Below are 24,794 nucleotides of genomic sequence, written 5' to 3' on the forward strand. Positions count from 1 at the left end.
CTCTGGGGAAATTGTTTTCCGGAATGGCCCGGTGAGGGACTTTGTTGGTAAATGCTTTCCTTCGGAATATGAGCGGTTCTGCTCGGTGGTGATGGTGGGTGGAAGGCCATCACTGAGTGGAGCCAACGCTGAAATGGACGGTCTTTCGCCCACAATTGAGTGGCCTAGGGATCGACCGAATTTTTAGAGACGGTTTTACTTATTCATAAGGTCGAAACTGGTCTGGGTAGTGGCCCCTTACCTTTAATACATAGCATCATACATCTCCTCAAGGAGATGGGCTGTGCATTAAGGGTAAATATTAAGAATAGTGATCAGAGCTTATTCTACTTTTACCATGAGTTGCCTTGACTTGCACTACTTTGAGGGTCAGCTAGACTTCCAATTCGTGCAGGCGCAAACTTGACTTGTTCGTCTGTTTGCTTACTTGGGAAATGGAGTAAAACCAGGTTTAAAATATCTTGGTATCTTTAACATATATATAAGCTGTGGATATTAAATAACGAGACTGTTGCAAAAATGTGATTTATTGTTACAATTGTACAACTTAATTGTTATCTTTCATTTCCCCCCCCCCCACTCCTATATCAGAAACACACAACACTCCATAAACATAATCAACGACATTACACTAAAAAAAAGATTTATTAGTCAGGTTTGACGTCTCTGTCCTCTTTACGAATGTCCAAATCATTGACACAATCTTCAAAACAAATTCTCTCCGGATATAACGGCACTCTTTGCGCATGTATTTGGTTATTTTGTATGGCAAAAAGCTTTCTACCTACAAAAAGAACGCACACCCATGAGCTCGCCATTATTCCTACTGTTGCTAACTTTTATATGGAACATTTTGAACAACATGCTCTAGAATCCTTTACATTAAAACTCAAAGTCTGGCTTAGATGCAATACGTTGACGATGTTTTCGCGATCTGACCCCATGTTTGCCAGACACTAGACACTTTCCTTAGCCACCTAAACAAACAACACAAAGGCATAAAATTCACAATTGAAATTGAAAAACAAGAAACACTTCCGTTTCTAGATACACTTGTCACACGTCTTCCTTCTGGAAGTCTTTCCTTTACTGTTTACCTCAAACTGACACATACTGGCCAATATATACACATAAACTCCTACCACCATCGAATACAAAAACTAGGTGTCATTTATACTCTCTAAAACAGGGCTTTGAAGATCTGCTCCAATGAACAAGCGCGAAAAGACGAATTTAAAGTTATCAGCAATACTTTGATATTTCTTTAGCCATAACACCATTAACAAAATTCTCTAAAAGACCTCAATAAAAAAACAAAAATAAACCAGACTACAATAAAACTATAACCATTCCTTACATTAAAGGGACATCACATAAATTAAACAGAGTACTACAAAAATATAACCTCAAAGCAACCAACCTTTAAACCTCCTGCAAAACTAAAAAACTTATCAACTCATCCAAAGACCCACCCCCTCCGCTCGCCCACCCTGGAGTATACCGTATTTATTGCACCTGTAATATACCATATATAGGGGAAACAGGACGCAGAATTCCTATCAGACAAAAGGAACATAAATGACACATTAAAAATAATAACTATGGTGAAGCTGGCCTTTCTGACCATGCCATGAACACTTTACATAGAATTGACTAGAAAAGCACCATTTGTTTACATCACACCAAAACATGGTATGAACTCAAATTTAAGGAAGTCTGTGAGATTCTTATCAACCACCCTAATCTGAACAATAATGATGGTCTAAAAATTCCAAGGATATGGAAGGCACTCATTCGACCCACGGAGCTTTTCTCTTTAAGAGTTAGCTATAATCAGGACTGTAGATAATCCAGAATCCCAAATCTATAAATAACAATTGTAATGCTAAAAATAGGACATCATTGTTACTTAAAGAAGACTATCTATAAGAAAGAATTTTTTTCCTATGTTATCTTAAATAAAATTTAGTTTTGATGTAGTTTCTTAGTAATTTTTTTTCACTAGAGGTCATGCCAGTAGATTAACCCATGATGAAATCATTGTTCCCTTAGCTTACTGCGTATGATGTAACTCAGCTTGTCCTTGTAAATTTGTATATACTCCAGATGATGATCTTAATAGGAAGATCGAAACGTCGGGAAATCAAGATAGTTATTTATAACACTGTTGTAAAGTCCATAATTTCTAAAATGAATGCTGATCACATTGCAACACTAAAAGAAAGGTTAATCGTTATCTCCTTCAACATACTCCCCTCCTCTATCTATACACCGTTGCATACGAATTCTCCATTGTTGGAAGCAGTGCTGCAAGTTATCAGGTGTTATCTGCTTCAGTAGCGCTGCCGTTTTCTCCTTTACATCATCCACTGACTGAAAATGGGTGCCCTTCAATGCGGATTTCAGCTTTGGAAAAAGGTAAAATTCGTACGGAGCTAAGTCCGGTGAGTAAGGTGGATGGTCCAACACTGGGATCTTGCAGTACTCCTTCCAACAATGGAAAATTCGCATGCAACGGTATATAGACAGAGGAGGGGAGTATGTTGAAGGGGATAACAATTAAGTTATATAATTGTAATAATAAACCATATTTTTGCAAACAGTCTCGTTATTTAATAGCCACACCTCGTATAAGCAGAAACGATATATATATATATATATATATATATATATATAACAGAACACAGCTCTTCGAAAATCAAAGGTCCGATAATGACTTCTGCTGCAAAATCTCACCAAACGGTGACCTTCTAGGAATGAATCGGAATCTGTCGTATGACATATAAATTTGTAGTTGCCGAAATTATTCACTTCTTTATATTCATAGCACCGTGCAGATGGAAGTGAGCTTCGTGAGTCCAGAAAATGTTTCATGGGCAATCGTTGTCCAGTTCAGTACGAGCAAGAAACTGCAGGGCAAATGTTTCTCGTGCACCACGGTCGGGACTAAGCAATTGCTGAAATAACTTGTAAAGATGATAGGACAAAATTTACGACCTTGCTTACGGATTTGTCTAAGGACTGTGCAGTGCGTCGTGCGCTGCTGCTTCTTATGACAATTGTCATCTTTTCTTCCTCTAACGTTGTTGCTACTTTCTTCGTTGTCTGCCGTTCGATGGGCTTTCGTCTTCTGCAAAGTTTCACATGTAAGGAACCTGGTTCTTCAAAATTCTGTAAGGTCATAGAAGCAGGTTTAATCCCTTTAATGTTCTGAAATGTCGCTATGCTGTCACGGCACAGCTATTATTTTGGTTATTTATTTAGCGTATGACGATACAACGGCTGTGAGATCCCTTTTACAGGAAAGAACGGCACCATCTCAATCCCACCCCTAGGAATACTAATTACCCTGGCTGGATAAAAAGTATTCCTGACTATAATCTATATGAGTTCACGGGGCTGGTTTGCGTATTCTGAGGAACGAAAAACTCGACTCTCCGGGTGAAAAAAAAAAAAAACCCTACCTCTGTATGAGATAGGTTAACTCACCTTTCGTCGAAAGAGACCAGATAAAGTTTCATCAAGTCACGGACGGGTATCCAACCCAGGTCTTTCCAACCAAACGGCTTCGTCTATACTCTATACTAACTGAGCTATGGAAGCTCACCTATTATTTTGGCAAAACAACTTCAGGAGTAGTGCGCGATTTTTCAGTAATGATGATATTGTGTTTGAACACATTGTTTGCTCAAAGGCAATGAACTGACGCAATCCAAAGCTATCTGCTGTTATAGACTGGGGACATTTTTCATTTGCACGGTACGGTCGCAGCTTTTTACTGCATACTAGGAACATCATACGTAATTTACATGTATTAAAGCACGAGGTATTTCCCTGGAGGCAACTTTTAGAACTAACGTTGGGTTTTTGAGCTAAATGAAATTCAACTCCAATCATTCTGTAACTGCTGGATATCAGCAGCATCTTTGCATCATCCTCATCATCAAGCAGTTGAATATATATCCTCTTATAGCATTCCTGATGTCATTGATGTATAGATTGAACAACAATTGTCCAATGACCGAAGCTTGGTGTACACCACTAGTCACCTTAAATCTGACAGATTCACACCCACCATATACCACTTTTTGATACTTTTCACTCAGCGATTTACTTATCTAAGTGCAGAGTTTATATTTAAACCCCATATCCTCCAGTTTATGCAGTAACCTTTCATATGGTTTCGTATGAAACTTAACAAAACTACACAGTATCATACTGCATGCATTCCATTTATCTAACTAGGCCATAATAATGTTATGAAATATGAGCAGATTGCTAAAATATGACATTCCTTAGTGAATCCATCCAACATTGATAGGTCAAGGCACCAGATTGATTACATCCTGGCTCTCTAGCGGTGGAAGACAAGCACCTCTGATGTGCATACTTGTCCTGGAGCAGATTGTGGTACAGACCATCAGCTGGTAAGTGCCAAAGTAAGACTAAGACTCCGAAAACTTCCAGGTCAGGCACATTCCACTAGATTGGATGTTAGAGTAATTCCTAGTGGATTCACAGAAGAAACATCAACTCTGCTGGATGATTTTTTGGAGACCAATGAGGAAATCTCACCAGAAATGCTTTGGGAAGGAGTCAAGATGATAATACAGGATACAGCGAAGACGTATCTCGGACAAGTAAGAAAACCAAGAGACCCATGGATATCAGATTCAACATGGGAACTGATCAAAAGAAGGCGGTTGGAAAAACAAAGAGACACAGGGACTGAAGAATACAAGAGATTACATAGAGAAATCAGAAGAGCCATCAAGCAGGATAAGGAAAAGTTCTATACTAATAAATGTGAAGAAATAGAGTTCCAGATGAGAAGGCATAATTATAAAAGGATGTTTGATTTAGTTCGTGACTTAAAGCACAAGTTCAAGCCTAAATTGAATGTCATCAAAGACAGAAATGGATCATTAATAACAGAAGAGTTGGAAATCAAAAACAGATGGAAAGAATACTGTGAGGAACTGTATAGCAGAGGGGATAAAGAAAATGTGGTGTCCTCCCACCAAGAAAATTTTGATTTGGAACCTCCTCCACATAGGCATGAAGTTGAAAGAGCAGTTAAGCAGCTCAACAGCAATAAGGCCCCAGATGCAGATGAAATCCCAGCAGAGTTAATTAAGGCCACAGGAGATGGAGGGATAAGAGTGTTTCATAGATTGATTACAAGGATATGGGAGATAGGATCATGGTCTAGAGACTGGAAGAAGTCAGTTTTCATACCACTACACAAGAAAGGAGTTATGAAAGCGTGCAACAACTATAGAACTATTAGTTTAGTATCTCATGCAAGCAAAATTTTATTGCAGATCTGCTAAATAGGATTGAGGCCAAAGTTGAGGCAGAGATGCCCGAGGAACAAGCAGGTTTTAGGAAAGGTAGGGGCACCAGAGATCAGATCCTTTGCCTTTGACAGATCATAGAAAAATATAAAGAATTCAGACTCCCTCTAGTAATGTGTTTCTTAGACTACTCTAAAACTTTTGACTGTGTTGAGCATTTGAAACTGTGGGAAGTAATGAAAAGAATGGGTTTTCCTCAACACAGTATCAGGTTGATAGCCAACTTATATAAGGAGCAAGAAGCCACAGAAAGAACAGGTGTTGGATTGACTGACTGGCTTCAAGTTGGAAAAGGATTTAGACAAAGATGTTTACTTTCTCCTCACTTATTTAGTATGTATGCAGAGGACATCATGCGTGAAGCATTGGATGAGCTCAGGACAGCAATTACGATAGGAGGTAGATTGATCAGTAATCTGAGGTACACTGATGATACAGTACTCCTTTGTAATGACATGGAAGTACTAGGACTAATTCTTGACAAAGTTAACAAGATCAGTAATAACAGAGGACTTCAACTCAATTCTAGCAAGACAAAGATCATGGTTCTCAAAGGAAAAACAAACAGAGAAGCTCTTGAGAAACAAATGTATCTTAATGGAGAAAGAATTGAGGAAGTCGGCAAGTTTGAGTACCTGGGATCCATTATTAATGTGAAGAATTGCTGTTCTGATGATGTCAGAAAAAGGTTAGGAATGGCTAAAACAACAGTCAGAGACGCGTCTAAAATCTGGAAGGATGGATCTATCTCCATGGGAACAAAGTTGACGATTTTGGATGCAGTTGTTTTTCCGACAGCAACTTATGCATGAGAGACTTGGAACCTAAGGAAGTCAGATAAGAAACGGATATCTGCTTTTGAGATGTGGTGTTACAGAAGGCTGTTGAGGATATCATACACTGAAAGGCGTACAAATGATTGGGTGTTAGAAAAGATTAGTAGAACTTTAAGGCTCCTTAAGGATATTGACAGAAGAAAGTTAAAATATTTTGGACACATAGAAAGGATGGAAAGAGGACTTCTCAGAAGAGTAATAGAAGGTAAAGTTCCTGGAAAAAGAGACGGGTAGACCATCAATGAGATGGATGGATGGCATGTGTGGAATGACTGATCTTCAGAGAGTTGAGGCTGCCAGAAGGGCAAACAACAGGACTACATGGCGAGGCCTAGTGTGGAACATCATCGAGCATTGGAGTGACCATACGGCATCTGTAGATGCCCAGTGAACACAGACAGTGAATCCATGCCGTTGCTTGAAGCGTATATAGTTTTTCTCTATATATACCCATTTCTGTATGCGGGTTCTTACTTTCTGTGAAATTAACATGGTGGTGAGGGTGCGAACGGTGAAAGAGATAAAGGAATCGTGTGAGAGACCTTGTGTTTTCTAAGTTGGGCTTCCTAAGATGAGTCTTGTGACCCTATGCTGGTCTTGAATAATAATAATAATAATAATAAGTTATCGATCTATCGATCAAATGATGGGAAAATGATTTGATCGATAGATCAAATGAATTTCCATGGCACTTGACCACACGAATGAAGACTTGGTGTTTCGAATCTAGTCGTGAACGAGAGGAAATTTTTCTTAGCTTTTTTTCGACAGGTTCCCGAGTTACTCGATCTCTGGCACGGGCATGCGGGTTTTTCTCCCGGAAACTCGGGTTTTTCGTCCCGTAAACTCAAGAAAATCGAACGTAGAATCCACAGTATTTCAGACATTAAAATATATTGTGTTAGGGTTAGGGAAGACGAGATGGCGGCACTTGTTGAACCACCTCTTCACTGCATGCCGCTTAATTAGTGATAGCCTTGGGCCAGCTATCTCTGATTGGATACCAGTGGAGATTGAAATGCCCACTCAGACTCCAAGTTAGACAGGGCTAAACGCCTTGCCTACTCTCTATAGTGGAATAAAAAAGGCGTTAGCTGATTTTTTTTATATAGCAGCAGTAATTGTGCAATCTGTCAGAATGGTGGCTACTCGTCTCTGGATCATCTCCACTAGTTTTCTCATCCTAAGAAATCTAGGCGACCAGATGTGCTATATAGTTCAGGGTTCATACTATCTGTACTATTGCCAACAGCCCACAAGAACCAACAATCAATAACGAATCCATGTCATCCTCTGATAAGCTTTACATATAATTCGAGTATTTGCTGTAACTTTATTATTATGATGATGATAATTGCTATTATAATTAGGAGAGAGAGAGAGAGAGAGAGATCTCGGGACTCATCGAGGGAGTCCATATACATCCTACACCAGCTGTCATGCCTGTTTTTCAATTTATTCACACAACTTGTATATACAACATCCAATGGCAATCCATTCCAATCATGTACCATCTCTCATAGAAGAGAGAAAATCTATCCCTCACACCTTTCACATACTCATCGAAAACTAAAAATAATAAAAATGAAAATGGCTTCATTTCCTATAACTGCAGTATTGTGTATATGGCATTTATACATTAAAATACATTAAACTCCATAATAGAACTTCGTAAAAAGACAGTCTCCACCATGGAATCCTTAGTGGTCTCATGCCAGTCCCAAGCCTGGATAAAGGAGGAAGGTCGGTCAGATGAGTGTCGATGCTATGACTGTAAAGAAAAACACGATTGTTATCTGATGCCTATAGGATCAACAGGTAAAACATGTTGGCTTAGACGTCGCCCGGATCAGCAAGGCCAGCGATACCAATCGAGCGATCCGAGTTGGATCAAAAAGTGGATACCGAAAGGAAACAGAAACTGAAACTAACACAACTGTTATCAGTAGGAACGTGGAATGTGCAGACACTCTGGATATCAGGCAAAATTTAAATTACTTCGTGAGGAAATGAAGAGATATCGTTATGATACACTAGGATTGGCAGAGATGCAATGGACATCATCTGGAGAGATCAATGGATGCGAAGTAATATGGTCAGAACATGACACCAAGCACGAAGCAGGAGTTGGCTTCTTTCTTAACAAAAGAGCTCGAGATGCATTGTTAGGCTACAAACTAGTCAATTAACGAATTATCGTAGCAAGATTTCAGGCAAAACCATTTAACATATCAATAGTCCATATATATGCACTCACATCTGACAGCACAGATGAGGATATTGACTTATTTTACAAAGATCTGACAGAGAGAATAGAAACAATACCAAAGCAAGATGGGCTAATTATTGAAGGAGATTGGAATGCCAAAGATGGAATAGGTAATGATGGTTGGGAAAGAGTCATGGGAAAATTTGGTTTCGGAGAAAGAAATGAACGAGGTTAAAAATTGTTAGAATTTGATGTGGACCACGAGATGATGACCTGTAAAATAAGATTCCAACAAAAGGAGTGTAGAAAATGGACCTGGCAATCAAATGATGGGAAAACCAAGAACATGATTGATATGATTTCTATTAAAAGGAGATGGATAACATCAGTACAGCAGTGTCAAACTTTTCAAGGAGCGGATATAGACTCGGACCATGGTTTAGTGGTTGCAAACATGAAGTTGAAATTAAAAAAGAAATATAAACCCCAACATCAGAATAGAAGAGACACAGCACGAATAAATGAGGCAGAAATAGGAAAAGGGTGCAGAACAGTGTTAGAAGAGAAACTTAAAAGTCTGGAGAAAGAAAAAAATTCGAATCTAAGAGTGAAAAGCGTAATAAAGGCGATAGAAGATGCAGTTGAAGAAACAGTACCAGAAGAAGAGAAGATCAAGAAGAAATGGATTACACAAGAAACACTGAAGTTAACACAGGAGAAAAGAATGTTGAAGATAAGAAGGGATACATCAGAACAAACAGAGTCGCAATATAGAAGAAAGTGTAATGAGGTGAAAAAAGCAGTTAGAATGGATAAGATGAAATGGTCAGCAGCCCAATGCAACAATATAGAACAGTACTATGGAGAGCATGAAACAAGGGAGGTATACAAATGATCAGAACCATTAATAGAAAGTGGCAACCAAAAAAGACCATACTTAAAGATGAAAAAGGCAAAGTATTGATGAATAAAGAAAAATGGTACAGCACTAGACAAGATACTGTAGTGAGAGTTATATGAAGAAAAACTAGATTTAGATAACGTTGGGAAACCGACTGAAGAATTGAACAGATATCACAATTGAAGCAGAAAGTGTGGTGAGTTACAGGAAGAAAAACTAGATTTAGATAGCTTTGGGAAACTGACTGAAGAATTGAAGCAGATATGGACATTTTTAGAGGTGAGGTAATAAAAGCAATAGGACGGCTAACACACAACAAGAGTCTTGGAAACAATAACATCACTGGAAAAATGATTAAATATGGTGGTGAAAGTATGGTTACAGAAATGCACCAACAATGTAATATGATATGGAAAGAAGGGAAAACTTACATTGAAAAAAAAATACAAGAAAGGAAATAAGCTAGAATGCAAAAATTATAGAACAATTGCCTTGATAAGTCACCTTGATAAAGTGATGATGATGATATTGATAGAAAGATTGAGAACATAATTGGAAGCATAACTTGCAGACGAGCAAGCAGGATTTAGGAAGGATAGAACTACAATTCAACAGATTTTGACAATGAGGTTAATAGCAGAGAAAGCTAGGAGAAAAAACAAAAACATATATACTTGCTTTGTTGACTTTCAGAAAGCATTTGAAAGTATTGACCAGAAAGTGACATTAGCAGTTCTGGAATCCTACGGAATTGATAAAAAATTAATAGCTATATTAAAAGATGTTTACCAGAATGCAGTTGCTGCAGTTAGAATAACTGCAGAGGTACTATACAGGGGGGGATCCAATATCACCAAGCATTTTCATCGCACATTTGGAAAGAGCAATTGACAAACTGAAGGAAGACGTAAAAGGAATATCTGTACACGGAATGAGAATTAACAATCTGAGATTTGCAGATGACATTGTTATTATTGAAGAAGACGAAAGAGAACTACAAAAAACACTGAAACTGTTAAATGAGGAAGGGAAGAGATTTGGACTTGTTATGAACTTGGAAAAAACAAAGACAATGGTATTTGGTGAGAAGAACATGAAACAAAAGATACAAGTGGATGGAACTGATATAGAAAATGTAGAACAATTCACATATTTGGGAAGTAAACTGACATATGACTTGGACTGTAAAAAAGAAATAAAGATCAGGATTGCAAAGGGAAGAACAAATCTGAAGGCCATGGATAACATCTGGAAAAGTATAGTGATCAGCCTGCAAACAAAACTAAAAGTACTTGAAACATACATCTTTAGCAGTGTGCTGTATGGGTAATAAATAAGGAATAAAGGAAAAGAATTTTGGCATTTGAAAGAACTTGTTACAAGAAAATTCTAAGAATAGGATGGGTACAGAAAATCACAAATGAAGAGCTCTATCGGAAGATATAACCAAAAGAGATTCTAATGCAGAAAATTATCATCATTATCATCGCGGTTAGTAGTTGGAAGAGGATCAATCTTTCGATGCTGTCTGCACACTCTCCCTTGATGAGTCTTTGGACTCCCTGGAGGTGTCACATAATAATAATAATTTTATTTATTCATTCATATGGAGTTTCCTCCCTTTTCTCCCCGTCCCTATTGGAGAAGTTGAGCCCCCTCATGGGGGTTAATTATTTATTGCTGTAGATCCGTGTGTTCATGGGGCCGGTTTGACTGCTTGCAGGATGAAAAACCCAGATAAACTGGGGGGAAAACCCTGCTGTCCACGCCCAAGACCGGCTAACTTGGCAATGGTTGAGGAAGATCCCTAAGCTCATCACGTCAGCGAAAGGAATCGAATCCAGGACACTCCTTCTCCAGGAATATGGTTGCAAAGTGCAAAGCCACTAGGCTAACCGCGTGGACATAATAATAATAATAATTATTGTTATTATAAAACGGAAGCTGCAATTATTTGGACACATCTGTAGAATGAGTGAGGACTGGAATATAAAGAGATTTATTTTTGTTATATTGGATGGTTTAAACAGAAGCGGTAGACCATACAGAGAATGGATAGACGATATAAAGAACTAGTGTGGACTGGGTGTACAGAAACTGCGACACTGTGCACTGGACAAAGAAAGGTGGAAAAAGATAGTGAAGGAGATATCGGACACCAACAGTCAATGAGCCCATAGTTGGTGATGATGATGAAAAATACAGCATACGGAGAGAAATGCAAAATTGAGGAATTCAACCCTCCATGAGCGGAATAGAAGATGAAATACATATTTTGTATGCAGTGCGTAATCATAATTATTGGCATTAGTGAAACATGGCTGATGGAAGATGATATAGTTAGTGGTATAGAATATGTAGGTTATAGTGTGTTTAGGAGGGACAGAGAGATTAAAATGGGGGGGGGGAGTGTTATTGATGATAGCTGATGAACTGCAGCCAAGGAGAATTGAAGTTGTATTGCAGGATGGTGATAGGAGCTCATTTGAGGCTATTTGGTGTGAGATTGAGACTGGCAGAACAAAATATACAGTTGGATGCTGCTATAGACTAGATGATGGAATAGATGGTGGTGATAGTATGCATAAACAAATTGATGAAATGAGTGGAAGGAGGGTAATTATTATGGGGGATTTCAACTATGGTAACATTGATTGGAAGGAGGAGAGGAGACAGGTGAGGAAGAAACTGGATTTTATTGAATTATTAAGGGATAACTATCTGAGACAGCATGTAATTGAAAATACTAGGGGTTTGAGAGTGCTTGACCTGGTAATAGCATCTGAGAATTTGACTGTAATGAATATGACCATGTTGCTATCTATTGGTGAGAGTGATCATAAGGTCTTCACCAGGGAGGTGGCTAAAGGTGTCGAATTTTCGATTAAGATAAGGTATATGTGGAATTCCCATGTTGGCTTGTATGACAAGCTTAGGAGATTGCTTGGTTCAGTGCCATGGCATGTAAAACTGCAAGGGCTGGATGCCGATAGACTATGGGAAGTGATCAAGGAACATTTACAGGAGGCTATGGCTGAATGTATACCTAGAGTCCGAATAGTAAAACAAGTAGGGGTTAAATGGATGAATAACACCCTTAAGCTTGAACTGCAAAAAAGAAACAACTGTGGAGGGAATTTAAAAAGAAAGGTGACTTGCAGGCACACAAATGGAATAAAGGGCAGGCCAGACGGGTAACGAGTGTGGTAAAAAAAGCAAAAGCGGATTATGAAAGGAAACTAGCTATGCAAGCTAAAGAGAATCCCAAACAGTTCTTTCAATGTGCTGCAAGCAAAAAAAAAAAAAAAACTGTACACGGCAGAATGATTTTAAGAAATGCCGATAGTAAGGAGATCACTGAATCAGTCGATATAGTAGGGTTACCGAGCGAGCAGTTTGCAAGAGAATATCATCCAGGTGTTGACATTGAAAGAATGAAGGAACCATTAGTTTATACGGGAATTGTGATGAATGAAGTGGAGGCGAATGGTCTATTACAGAACTTCAATGCAAATACATCTGGGATTAGATAGTATACCGGCACGGGTCTTGCGTGAAGCGGCTAAAGAATTATCAGTGCCCTTGACCATATTGTTTAATCTGAGTCTTGGGTCTGGTTTTGTCCCGAAGGTGTGGAAAGAGGGGAAAATAGTTCCACTGCATAAAAGAGGATTCAAGACTACTGTTGCAAATTACCGACCGATCAGCATATCAGGAGTCGTTGTCAAGGTCTTGGAGATGGTGGCCAAGGGGAAAATACAGGAATGGATTGATGAAAATGAGATACTGTATGGAGGACAACATGGCTTTGTGAAAAGTAGATCATGCCTCAGTAACTTGCTCAAATTTTATAACAAGGGTAATGGTAATGGGTTTACAGTGATACTGCTGGACCTGGCTAAGGCCTTTGAGAGGATACCACATGGAATTCTAATCCGTAAACTGCAACATATGGGAATGGATATAGGGTTGGTGAGATGGATAGGTGGGTGGTTGATGGAGAGATATCAGAGAGTAGTTTATTCAGGAGTAGAGTTCAAAAGACGGCCTGTGACTAGTGGTGTGCTGCAGGGTTCTGTTCTTGGACCACTGCTGTTTAGTATGTTTATTAACGATATAGGGAAGGATCTAAGAGGAACAGTTCTTTTGTTTGATGATGATGCGAAGTTGGGTAGGGCAATAGTGAATGCAGAAGTTGTCAAAATCTTGCAGGATGATTTGGATAGATTGGAGTTCTCGGCTAAGGAGAATGGATGTCAATTTAATGTGACAAAATGTAAGGTTATGCATTTTGGGGTGAAAAGATTAGCAGCAGTATACCACATTGGTGGAACTGTACTCAAGGAGATTGCTGAGGCCAGGGACTTGGGAGTGTTGGTGGATAGGGAGATGAAGGTTATGGGGCACATTGCAAAAGTGGCTAAATCAGCTCATCAACTCACTTGGTTGTTGAAAAATACTTTGATGATCAGAGACAATCAAGTTATTGTTCCTCTGTACTGAGCCTTGATAAGACCTCATCTCGTCTAGTGTGCCCAGATTTTGTCACCTAGGTTTCTTCTTGATGGGGAGTAGGTGGTGTGGAGCTAGAGGCGAGTGACTAAGACGATAGCAGGTCTATGGAATGAACCTTATGAGAGCAAGTTGAAGATTTGTGGGTTGCAGAAATCAGTTGATAAGCGGAAAGGGGGAGATATGATTGAGACATTCAAATTGTTGAAAGGTTTCTATAGGATTAATTCAAAGGATATTTTTGAGATCAGGACTGGTGGAGGGAGAACTAGGGGACATCTATGGAAGCTGGGCAAGAGTGTGGTTAGCAAGGGTGTTAGAGCTAGATTCTTTACTTTTAGAGTGGTAAATGAGTGGGATAAGCTGCCAGAGTCTGTTGTGGGTGCTCTGACAGTGAGTGAGTTCAAGGCAAGGTATGATAGATACTGTGAGAATGTCTAGAATATTTGTGTGTAAATGATGTTTGAGGCCTTCCTCGATGAGTCTATGGAGACTCCCTGGAGTCCCCCGTAATAATTATAATTAGCACAGCCGGTGTAAAAAGTAGCATTGTATCATTTTCACTGCGCATACTATTATTATTGTACTACAATATTATATAGTTGTATATAACATATTTATATGAATGCACATATGCATACATTTATATAACGTAAATATTATACATTTATATTATCCAATGTTCAATCCTCGGTATTTATTAGAGTATATAATAATACGTGGAAACATATTTTAATTGTATTAAAATGCGCACACCTACGCACACTTCGAGTGCTTCTTACTAGTAGCACTCTAGGATTTCCTATAACTTGGAGAGCGAAAATGGGTAGAATTGGTGATTATCCGGACGAATATAATCCTAAAGTTCATGGCACATATGATCCTGCCAGGTATTATGGGAAAGGTAATCATATGCTTTTTAAACATTAAGGAATATTGTAAATGAAGTCTTGAGGTTTAGAAGTTTAAAATTAATATCTATTAAGATATTCATAGGATTTGCTATAATGCACCCTGAGTCTCTGACTATGGTTTTCTACAATTAATGCTAAACTATACTAAATATAATATTAATGTTAACTATAAGTAATAATAATACGTGAAATGGGAAAAATTTTGAGACCTGGGACTATCAGAAGAGGTACGGTAGAAGAGCAAATGGAAAATTTAAATTATGAAAATGTACGAGTTGATTGTGTTATTCGGTAGTGGAAACTCACTTTAATCTTTCCTATAAGGCCTATTCAGCCAACCCTTCTTATTTTATGACCCTTATGCTATTAGAGTACTCGAGGGTAATGGGGTCTTCCATTTCTGGCCTTATAACTATGTCCCCTCTATAAACCTTTACTATAATCTACTCTTTCCCCTTCAATATACCCTATTCCTCCAATGGGTTTAAATTTGGAAGAAGGCTAGTTCAGAAGCCTTAAGGTAGCAGCTCTACCACTTAACTAACCGTCATCAGGCTAGTCACCTGACATGGAGAACATAATTCTACTTTTAAGCTGACAGAAAAGGTCATTGGAATTAATCAATAGAAAACGACCCTGGAACGGAAAAGATAAAACGAAAATGGAAATGACAAAATATAATACATATAGCAAACTGAAATGTAAGAGGAATAGCATATAAAGAAATAGAATTAGAACAAATATTAAATGAAAGAAATTTTAAAATAGCAGTAATCACTGAAACAAAAAAGAAATTAAAAGGAACAATGAGAACTGAAAAATTTAATGTGATATACAGTGGAGTTGACAGAGACCAAAGAGCACAAGCAGGAGTCATGATTTGGATTCATAACTCCCTTTCAAAACACTTGAAACATTATAAATTATGGAATGAAAGAATAATAGAAGCTAGAATAAAAATAGATAGAGGTTATTTAACAATAGTTGGTTTATATGCCCCAGAAGAAGGAAGAGAACAGGATAATATTGAATTTTATAATCAGCTACAAAATATATATAATAAATTAAATAAAAATGATTATGTAATTTTAGCAGGAGAATTAAATGCAAGAATTGGAAACATGAAAATTAATAATAATATAGGAATATATGAAGAACATACTCCAAACAGGAATGGTAAAAAATTGATCAACTTTGTAGTTTATAATAACCTAAAAATAATGAATTCTTTCTATAAACATAAAGACATATATAAATATACTTGGGAAGCAAGAGGTTGGAAATCAATATTAGATTTTCAACCAATTTCACAATTCTGTGTAGAAATTGAAATTAGAAGAATTTCTAAATTTCTACACAGAATTGTGGACAGATGAATATTTTAAAAAAGACAAACTGTCACACATTTAATGAAAAGGAAATAACCAAAGAAGAATTAGAAATCAGCCTGAAAGAAACAAGAAATGGAAAATCACCTGGAGAAGATAAGCTAGGTTCAGAGCTATATAAATATGCAGGAACAAGATTCAAAGAAAGACTCCTATTATTTTTAAATAAAATATATTCAACTGGTAATCCTCCCTAATAGAATGGAAAAAAAACAATTGTGATTCCTATCTTTAAAAAAGGTAGTAGAGATGACCCTAAAAACTATAGAGGTATATACTAAATTCCTGTTACAAAATAGATAGCAGAATTCTAAATAGCAAACTAATGAAATATTCCAAAAACTTTATTTTAGAAGTACAGAATGGATTTAGAAAAGGATGATCATGCATAGATCCGAACTTTTGCCTAAAATTAATAATAGAGAAAAGAAGAGAATACAATTTAGAAACACATATTGCATTTATTGACTTTGAAAAAGCATTTGACAAAGTTAAAAGAAACATATTATTTAACATATTAAAAGGAAGACAAATACTAAATAATATCCTAAAAGCTATCACAAGTATATATGAAAGTAATCAAATACAAATAAGATTAAATCATGTGCTATCATGTACGAGAGAGATAAACCAAGGGGTCTGACAGGGATGACCCCTCTCAGCAACTCTTTTTAATATTTACCTAAATGAAATAATAATAAAATGGAATAAAAATTTCCATCGAGGTACTAAACTTTCTCCTACTGTGAACTTAAACACTCCTTTTTGCCGACGACCAAATAATAATTATAAATTCTGAAGATAATTTAATGAAAGCTATTTTAGATCTAAATGAGATAGCCAAAGATTATGGTATGATAATATCAACAGAAAAATCAAAAACTATGGCTTTTAAAGGAAAAGATCCAATAAGAACTAAAATAGTAAGAGATAACAAGATCTTAAAACAGGTGAATTCATTTAACTACCTAGGATGTATGATTACATATGAAAATGAAAAAGATATAAACCTGAAAATTGCAAAATGTTTAAAAATAACAGGTGTAATTAACTCTATATTGAAACCAAACCTAGTTCAAAAACAAACCAGACTAAAAGTATACAATACATTAGTCCTACCAGTTTTATTGTATGGAAGTGAAATCTGGACAATAAAACAAAAAGAAAAACAACAGCAGAAATGAAATTTATGAGAAAAACTGCAAGGTATACTTGTTTGATCACAAAAGAAATGAAGAAATTATGAAAGAATTAAACCAAGAATCAGTAATAGAAAAAATTTAAAAATATAAACATAAATGGATGGAACACGTTCAAAGAATGAAAATAGAAAGATTACCAAAACAAGCCTTAAAGTACAAGCCATTAGGAAAAAGAAAACCAGGATGTCCTTAAAAGACCCAACGATGACTTCTAAGGCTGAACAGGCCACGCTAGGCCTATATCCTTGATATGTATGATTATTATTCAGGCCTCCAAGGAGTCAAGAGACTAATCGAGGGAGGTTCCCCCCTGAGAAACACAAAGTCTATCATACCACTCTTTAAACTCACTGACCGTTCTCGCTCCCAACACTCCATCAAGCAATGCATTCCACGGCTCAACCACCCTCCACACAAAGAAACCACTCCTTACCCTCTTGCTCACAGTTTCCTTTCGTAACTTCCACGGATGGCCTCTTGTCATCACTCCTTCCCGCTGATCAACCAAGCGAAAGAACTCCCCAGTGTCAACCCTGTAACCATCTCTCAACAGTTTAAAAGTCTCAATCATATCACCTCTCCTTCTTCTATACACCAAACTCTGCAGTCCACATTCTCTCAGCTGATCCTCATAACTATCCTTGTACAGTCCTGAAACCATCTTTGTCATTAGTCTTTGTATCCTTTCCACAGTTAATTTATCCCCTTCAAATCTTGGGGACCAAATCTGAGAACAATAGTCCAAGTGTGGTCTGATCAGAGACTTATACAATGGAATGATAACCCTCTTATCTCTGCAGGTCAGTGTCCTTCTCAATAGCAGCAATCCTCTGTGTTACCTTCACCACCTTTGCAATATGTCCCCTAAACTTCAGGTTTCTATCAATCATCAACCCCAGATCTCTTGTCTCCCCTACTTCCTCCAGTATAACTCCTCCCATAGAGTATGCAGCATCCCATCGATGTTTCCCAAACCTCAAGACCTTACATTTTGCTGCATTAAACTGAAGCCCCCATTCATTTACCCATCTATCTAGCTTATTTAAATCCTCTTGCAGGACTACCACATCTGCACTATTACTAATAATCCTTCCCAGCTTCGCATCATCCGCAAACAACTGAATATCCCCCTGCAATCCACTGGCTATGTCATTGATATAAAGGTTAAACAATATAGGTCCTAGTACTGAGCCCTGTGGGACCCCACTTGTAACCCTCTGCCTCCTGGAAACTGCTCCACCATACACAACTCTCTGATACCTATCAGACAGCCAATCCTGAATCCAGTTGACCAATCTGACATCCAGACCCATGTGCTGCAACTTAAATATCAGCTTATCATGTGGCACCCTGTCAAATGCCTTCGCCAAGTCTAAGAAAATTGCAGTATGTGCCTTTCCCTCATCTAATGTTCTTGTAACTTTATTATAAAAGGCTAGCATGTTGCTAAAACAAGAACGTCCTTTCACAAATCCATGTTGATTCTCACAGATAACATTATCCTCATCTGCCCAATGCTGTATACGGTCCCTCACTACTTTCTCCAAGATCTTAACAACTACTGATGACACACAGACTGGCCTATAATTATACACTTACAGTCTGTTACCACCCTTATGCAATGGCATTATCTTTACCTTCCTTCCATTCCCTGGGCACCTTTGCCAAAGCCAGACTTTCATTGAAAATTCACGTTAAAGGCACTGTCAATTCCCTAGCACATTCTCTCAAAACTCATGGTGAAATACCATCCAGAGTACTCATTATCTGAAACACACTCTCTTCCTGTACCTCCAGACCTCGAACCAGTCCTATCCCTCTAGCATTAAAACTGACTCCTCTAGGATGAAATACTCCAATAAAGTGTTCATTGAACAATTCCACTATGTCCTCTGCATCAGTCACTCTATTCCCATTTTTATCCCACAATATCATTCTTCCACAGTCATTTCTCCTCCTACTGGCCACATAGCTAAAAAATTCCCTAGGATTTTCTTTGGATCTTAGGGCCAATCTCCTCTCATATTCCAGTTTCGCTTTCCTTACCACACTAGTCACTCTTCTGGCCTGTGTCTTATATTCCTTATGCACCTCTTCACCTGTCTCCTTATATCTCTTCCATAGCCTCTTTTTCGCATGCAATTCCTGTTTAATATTGTTTGTCATCCACTTTACTCCAAATTGTGTCCTCTTCTTTACTCGTGGTATACAACTTACAATTGCTGATAACAAATATTCTTTCACAATTTCCCACGCACTAGTGATATCCCGGCCTTCCAATTCCTCCCTCTATGAAACTTCCCGAAGTTGACGTCTAAGACTATTATAATAACCTGCCTTATAATTCCACATAAGTTCCCGTCTCTTTGATACTCCTGCATGTCTATTCATTTTCCAAGTCAGCACCATATGGTCACTCTCTCCAACTGGTGGGAGAGACGTCAACTCAGTTATTATCAACTCTTCTGATGCTATAACCAAATCCAAAACTTTTGAACCTCTTGTTCCCTCTGTTACATGTTGCCTAAGACATTTGTCCCTCAAGAATTCTAGAAATTCCATTCCCCTATTGCTACATGCATCTTCCTCTCTCCAATTTATACTACTGAAGTTAAAATCTCCCATAACAATCATTCTTCTTGCACTTGCCAAACTTAGCTGTCTAAACATCTCCTGGTCCCTATCCTCTGTGCTCCTGGGTCTGTAGCAACATCCCACTATATATCCTGTCTTGCCTACCTCTACCTCACACCATACGCTCTCAAAATCATTTGTCTCACTTCCTTCCAAATTCTCCACTCTTACAGGACATAGGTCATCACTTATCATAAGCAGTACCCCACCACCACGCTTTTCCCTCCTATCCTGACGAAAAATGCTATACCCAGCGACTTCTATTCCTGTTGTTATATCCCCTTCTGTCAACCACGTCTCAGTGATCACAATAATTTTTGGCCAGGCTAATGCTATCCGCACCACCAATTCCTCTCCCTTATTCCGGATACTCCTGGCATTAGTATTATGCATATAAATGCCATTGTTTCTATACACAGCATTATCCCTTCAAGACTCCACTGGGCTCAGTGTTACCTGACATTGTCTCCCTTCTCCCAAGTATCCATTCCCACAAGAGGCCACCCCTGCTATCATCCTCCCTGGGACATACTGACTCGTTAAGAACAGCAATCTCTCCAGATGTCTACGTCCTTCCTCATTCAAATGTAAACGGTCTCTCGCATAGAATTCCTCTCTTTCCTCAAACGCACTCCAAGCATCCACATATACCAGTCCTCTCTTGTCACACATTCTTGCTATTCTGCTCAGCTCATCATTATCATACCTAGGCAACACACACACTATTTTTCCTCTCTCTGTCTTCTTCCGTACAGTCTCAAGCAAAAATCTCATATCTCTCGCTGCCTGACTTACATTACCACTCAAGTCATTCGTTCCTACCATCACAATCATCTCATCCACCCTTTCAACTCTCTTAATTGCCATAGCCACCATTTCTATTGTTCCTCCTGGCAAACACTCCTCACGCATCCTATCTTGAACACCACGGATCATTGAGTCGCCATACATTATACCTCCTACCATTCCCTCGCTCCTATTGTTTCCATTCTCTCCTCTTCTTTCATTCCCATACCTCTCTCTTCTACTGTTTCCATTCTCTCCTCTTCTAGCACTCCCATACATCTCTCTCATTCCCTCTCTCCTACTGTTTCCATTTTCTCCACTTCTAGCACTTCCATATCCCTCTCTCATTCTGTCTCTCCTACTACTGTTTCCATCCTCTCGTCTTCTAGCATTCCCATACCTCTCTCTCATTCCATCTCTCCTACCGTTTCCATCCTCTCCTCTTCTAGCACTTCCATATCTCTCTCATTCCATCTCTCCTACTGTTTCCATCCTCTCCTCTTCTAGCACTTCCATATCTCTCTCATTCCATCTCTCCTACTGTTTCCATCCTCTCGTCTGCTAGCATTCCCATACCTCTCTCTCATTCCCTCTCTTCTACTGTTTCCATTCTCTCCTCTTCTAGCACCCCCATACCTCTCACTCATACTCCCTAAATTCTCTCTCTCTCCTACTCTGATTCGCCTTGCATTTATCTCTTCCATTCTCCTAATCTTATCTTTCATACTTCTGCTCTCATTCACAAGACATTCCACCTCCTCTTTCAACTCATCTATCTCCCTCTGCAGGTCAATCACTCTTAATCTAAATTCACTCTCCCAAACAAAACCATCTCCTAAACTTTCACAGTCACTCACACCTTCCACACTATCAACTATTATTTTCTCATTCTCTCTTATCACACTACTTGTCTTCCTACATTCATTCCCCATTCCTGGAGCAATAAAGTCGGATATCGATATATCTAATGTACTTATTTCCTCCAACTATGATGATAGTGAAAACTTCAAGGGCAGCATACTTTTTTTAGTGATGTAAGTTTAGATCAGGAGTTATTGAGGAGGATTTCTGCAAGCCAATTTATAATAGTAATTTTGAATTAATCATCAGGAAGATAAAGAAACATTTTAATTAAGTATTGAGAATTAAGTATTGAGAAAACATCGAAATGCGAGTGCATCAAACCAGTATTACATTCCGGTGTTACAGATAATCTAACTTGCATCTATTTTGTAAAAGAGCACTATAGTAAATATATATGGAAATGCAATGAAAAATGTATTTGCAATATTTTTTTGATCACATTATTTATGTAATCATATTTAAATGATATTTCAAGAGTGCAGAGAGTTACTAGTATAATTAGAAGAGCTTTTTCAAACTGAGTCATGAAGTTTCAGGTGGGATACAGGACACAGTTTGATCCCTCAACATACACTCTCATTATTAAGTATTATTATTATTACATTAACATCATTCACACAAAACCTATTGCATCTCTCTTTAAGCTTATTCACTTACTACTGACTCTGGCAACCCACCCATTCATTCATTCATTCATGGCTCTCCAAGCAGGTGGAAAATCTATTCATTTCAACTTTGTTAACCACACCCTCGTGTAACTTCCAGGAGTTATCCCTTGTTCTCTCCTGTCCTGTCAGGTATTGTGACAATTTATTCATCTGGTGCACTTATGAAGGTATTAGGGAGGCTGGTTCAAGATAGAATGCAAACTTGATTTAATGAGAATAGATATCTTTCTAGAGAGCAGCATGAGTTAAGGGGAGTTCTCATTTTTAGTAGCCTGGTTATAATAGGGTGATGAATTTATTGTCAGGGAAGACATGTACAGTAATTTTTCTCAATTTTACAAAATTGTTTGATGAATACCACATGAAGGATGGGGATGGATAGTCATTTGGTAACTTGACTTCAGGGAAGGTTTGTTGATAAGTCCAGTAAGTTGGGTATGGGAATCTAGTAATGTCTCACTTGCCACCATTCCATTTCAAAGGAAAGGTGGCAAGTGAAATACCAGTGAGTTCTGTTCCAGGACAATTATTTAGTTTGTGTATTGGTGGTGTGGTTCATGGTTTTAAGAGGAGACATTCAGTTGGTTCGCTGATGCTGAATTGGGAAAAGCAATTTCAGGAAGGTTTGACATGGTGATATAACAGGATTTGAATAAGTTGGTACTTTGGAGATGAATGGGGATGTCAATTTAGTGATGCCTGGTACAGTAATTATCATTTATCTAATACTTCAGTTAAGGGTTGGATAACGAAGTATGATTACACAGTTCTTTACCAGAAGGTTTGGTTAACTGAAGGAACACTATTTTAAAGATCAGATAAATGGCAGATCACTGTACTCTTTGGTCAGAGAAGATGGGATGGAACAAGATCTATAGGGGGAACTTTACTCCAGGAGGTGGACATGAGAGATCTGGGAGAGTTAGTGAATAAGGAGCTGAACCTTAGGAAATAGTTCCACAAGGCAGCAATCAGACCAAATCCGCAATGTATGCATAAAAATTAGATTTTTATGCATAAATCTGGTTACCTTCAATATTATTATTACCACCCCAAGACCTCATGGAGTCAAAGACTCATCTGGGAGGTCCTTTTATCACACACACAGCTCATCATACCTTGTTTTAAGCACATTCAAACTCTTTGCAGACACCACATTCTCAGGCAAGGCATTCCAATCATTCACAACTCTGCATGAAAAATACCTGCCTCTCACTCCCCTACTCACACCCACTTTATACAGTTTCCAGGGATGACCTCTGGTTCTCCCCTGATCTCCCACTATTCTCTGTAAAACTTCTCCAGCATTGATCCTATAACAACCCCTTGCCAACTTGTAGGTCTCTATCATATCTCCTCACTTCCTCCTGTCCACCAGACTCTGCAAATTACATCTTCTCAATCTTTCCTCATACTCGATATTCCAGAGGTCAGAAACTACCTTAGTCAGTCTCCTTTGGACCCTTTCCAACATCTCTTCATCCTTCTGAAAACCCGGTGACTAAATCTGGGCACAATAGTCCATGTGTGGCCTAATCAAAGCCTTATACAACAGATCAAGAATCTCCCTACTTCTACACATCAGTGTCCTCCACATCATTCCCAGAAGCCTTTGTGTTGTCTTCACAATTTTGGCGATGTGTCCCCTAAATTTTAGATCCTTATCCACTATCACCCCAAGATCTCTTATTTCCTCTACCTCCAACAATATATTCTCACCAAGTATAAATTCTGCATCCCATCTTTGTTTTCCAAATTTTAAAACCTTATATTTTGCAACATTGAATTCACATCCCCATTTCTGTGCCCAATCACTCAATCTATTCAAGTCTTCCTGTAAAGCCACAACATCTTCACTACACTTCATGGTTCGTCCCAACTTTGCATAACTCCATCCAAATCTTCACCTATATCATTAATATACAAGTTAAACAGTAATGGACCTAAAACAGACCCCTGAGGCACTTCACTAGTAACTTTCCTTTTCCTGGATATCGCTCCCCCATACACAACTTGTTGATACCTATCAGATAGCCAGTCTCCAATCCAATGCACCAAACTAATATCCAACCTCCATTTGCTCTAGTTTGACTGTCAACCTATCATGAGGTACTCTATCAAAAGCCGTTGCGAAATCCAAGTATATTACTGTGTATCCTTTTCCTCTGTCCAAGGAAGCAGTCACTTTATTGTAATAAGTAAGTAGATTACTTAAACATGACCTCCCTTTAGCAAATCCATGCTGTCTATCAAAGATAATACCATTGTTATCAACCCAACTCTGGATCCTAGTTCTCACAAGTTTCTCCAACAACTTAACCACAACACCTGACACACAGATAGGCCTATAGTTTGATGCTCGAGTTCGATCACCTCCTTTATCAAGTGGCACAATCTTGCCCTCCTTACACTCCTTAGGAACTTGCCCGAGTGCAAGACTCATATTAAAAAAATATGTCAAGGCAGGTGTCAACTCCCTGGCACATTCTTTCAGAATACGTGGTGATATATTATCAAGTCCCA

The 24,794-nt window shown here is 38.3% G+C and overlaps 1 protein-coding gene across 1 annotated transcript in view; it reads left to right on the forward strand.

Moving 5' to 3' along the window:
* The first annotated feature begins 14,598 nt into the window (after window positions 1–14,598).
* The window catches only part of ATPsynF (ATP synthase, subunit F), a 65,835-nt gene continuing 55,639 nt past the window's right edge, over window positions 14,599–24,794 (forward strand). The window contains exon 1 of the mRNA XM_090415401.1: window positions 14,599–14,719. Coding sequence (XP_090271527.1) covers window positions 14,638–14,719 — 82 coding nt within the window. The 5' untranslated portion in view covers window positions 14,599–14,637. The remainder of the gene's footprint in view (window positions 14,720–24,794) is intronic.

Source organism: Typopeltis vanoorti, chromosome 3 (genome assembly GCF_054136105.1).
Source record: "Typopeltis vanoorti isolate ZY-2024b chromosome 3, IOZ_Tvanoo_1.0, whole genome shotgun sequence".
NCBI classification, from domain to species: Eukaryota; Metazoa; Arthropoda; class Arachnida; order Uropygi; family Thelyphonidae; genus Typopeltis; species Typopeltis vanoorti.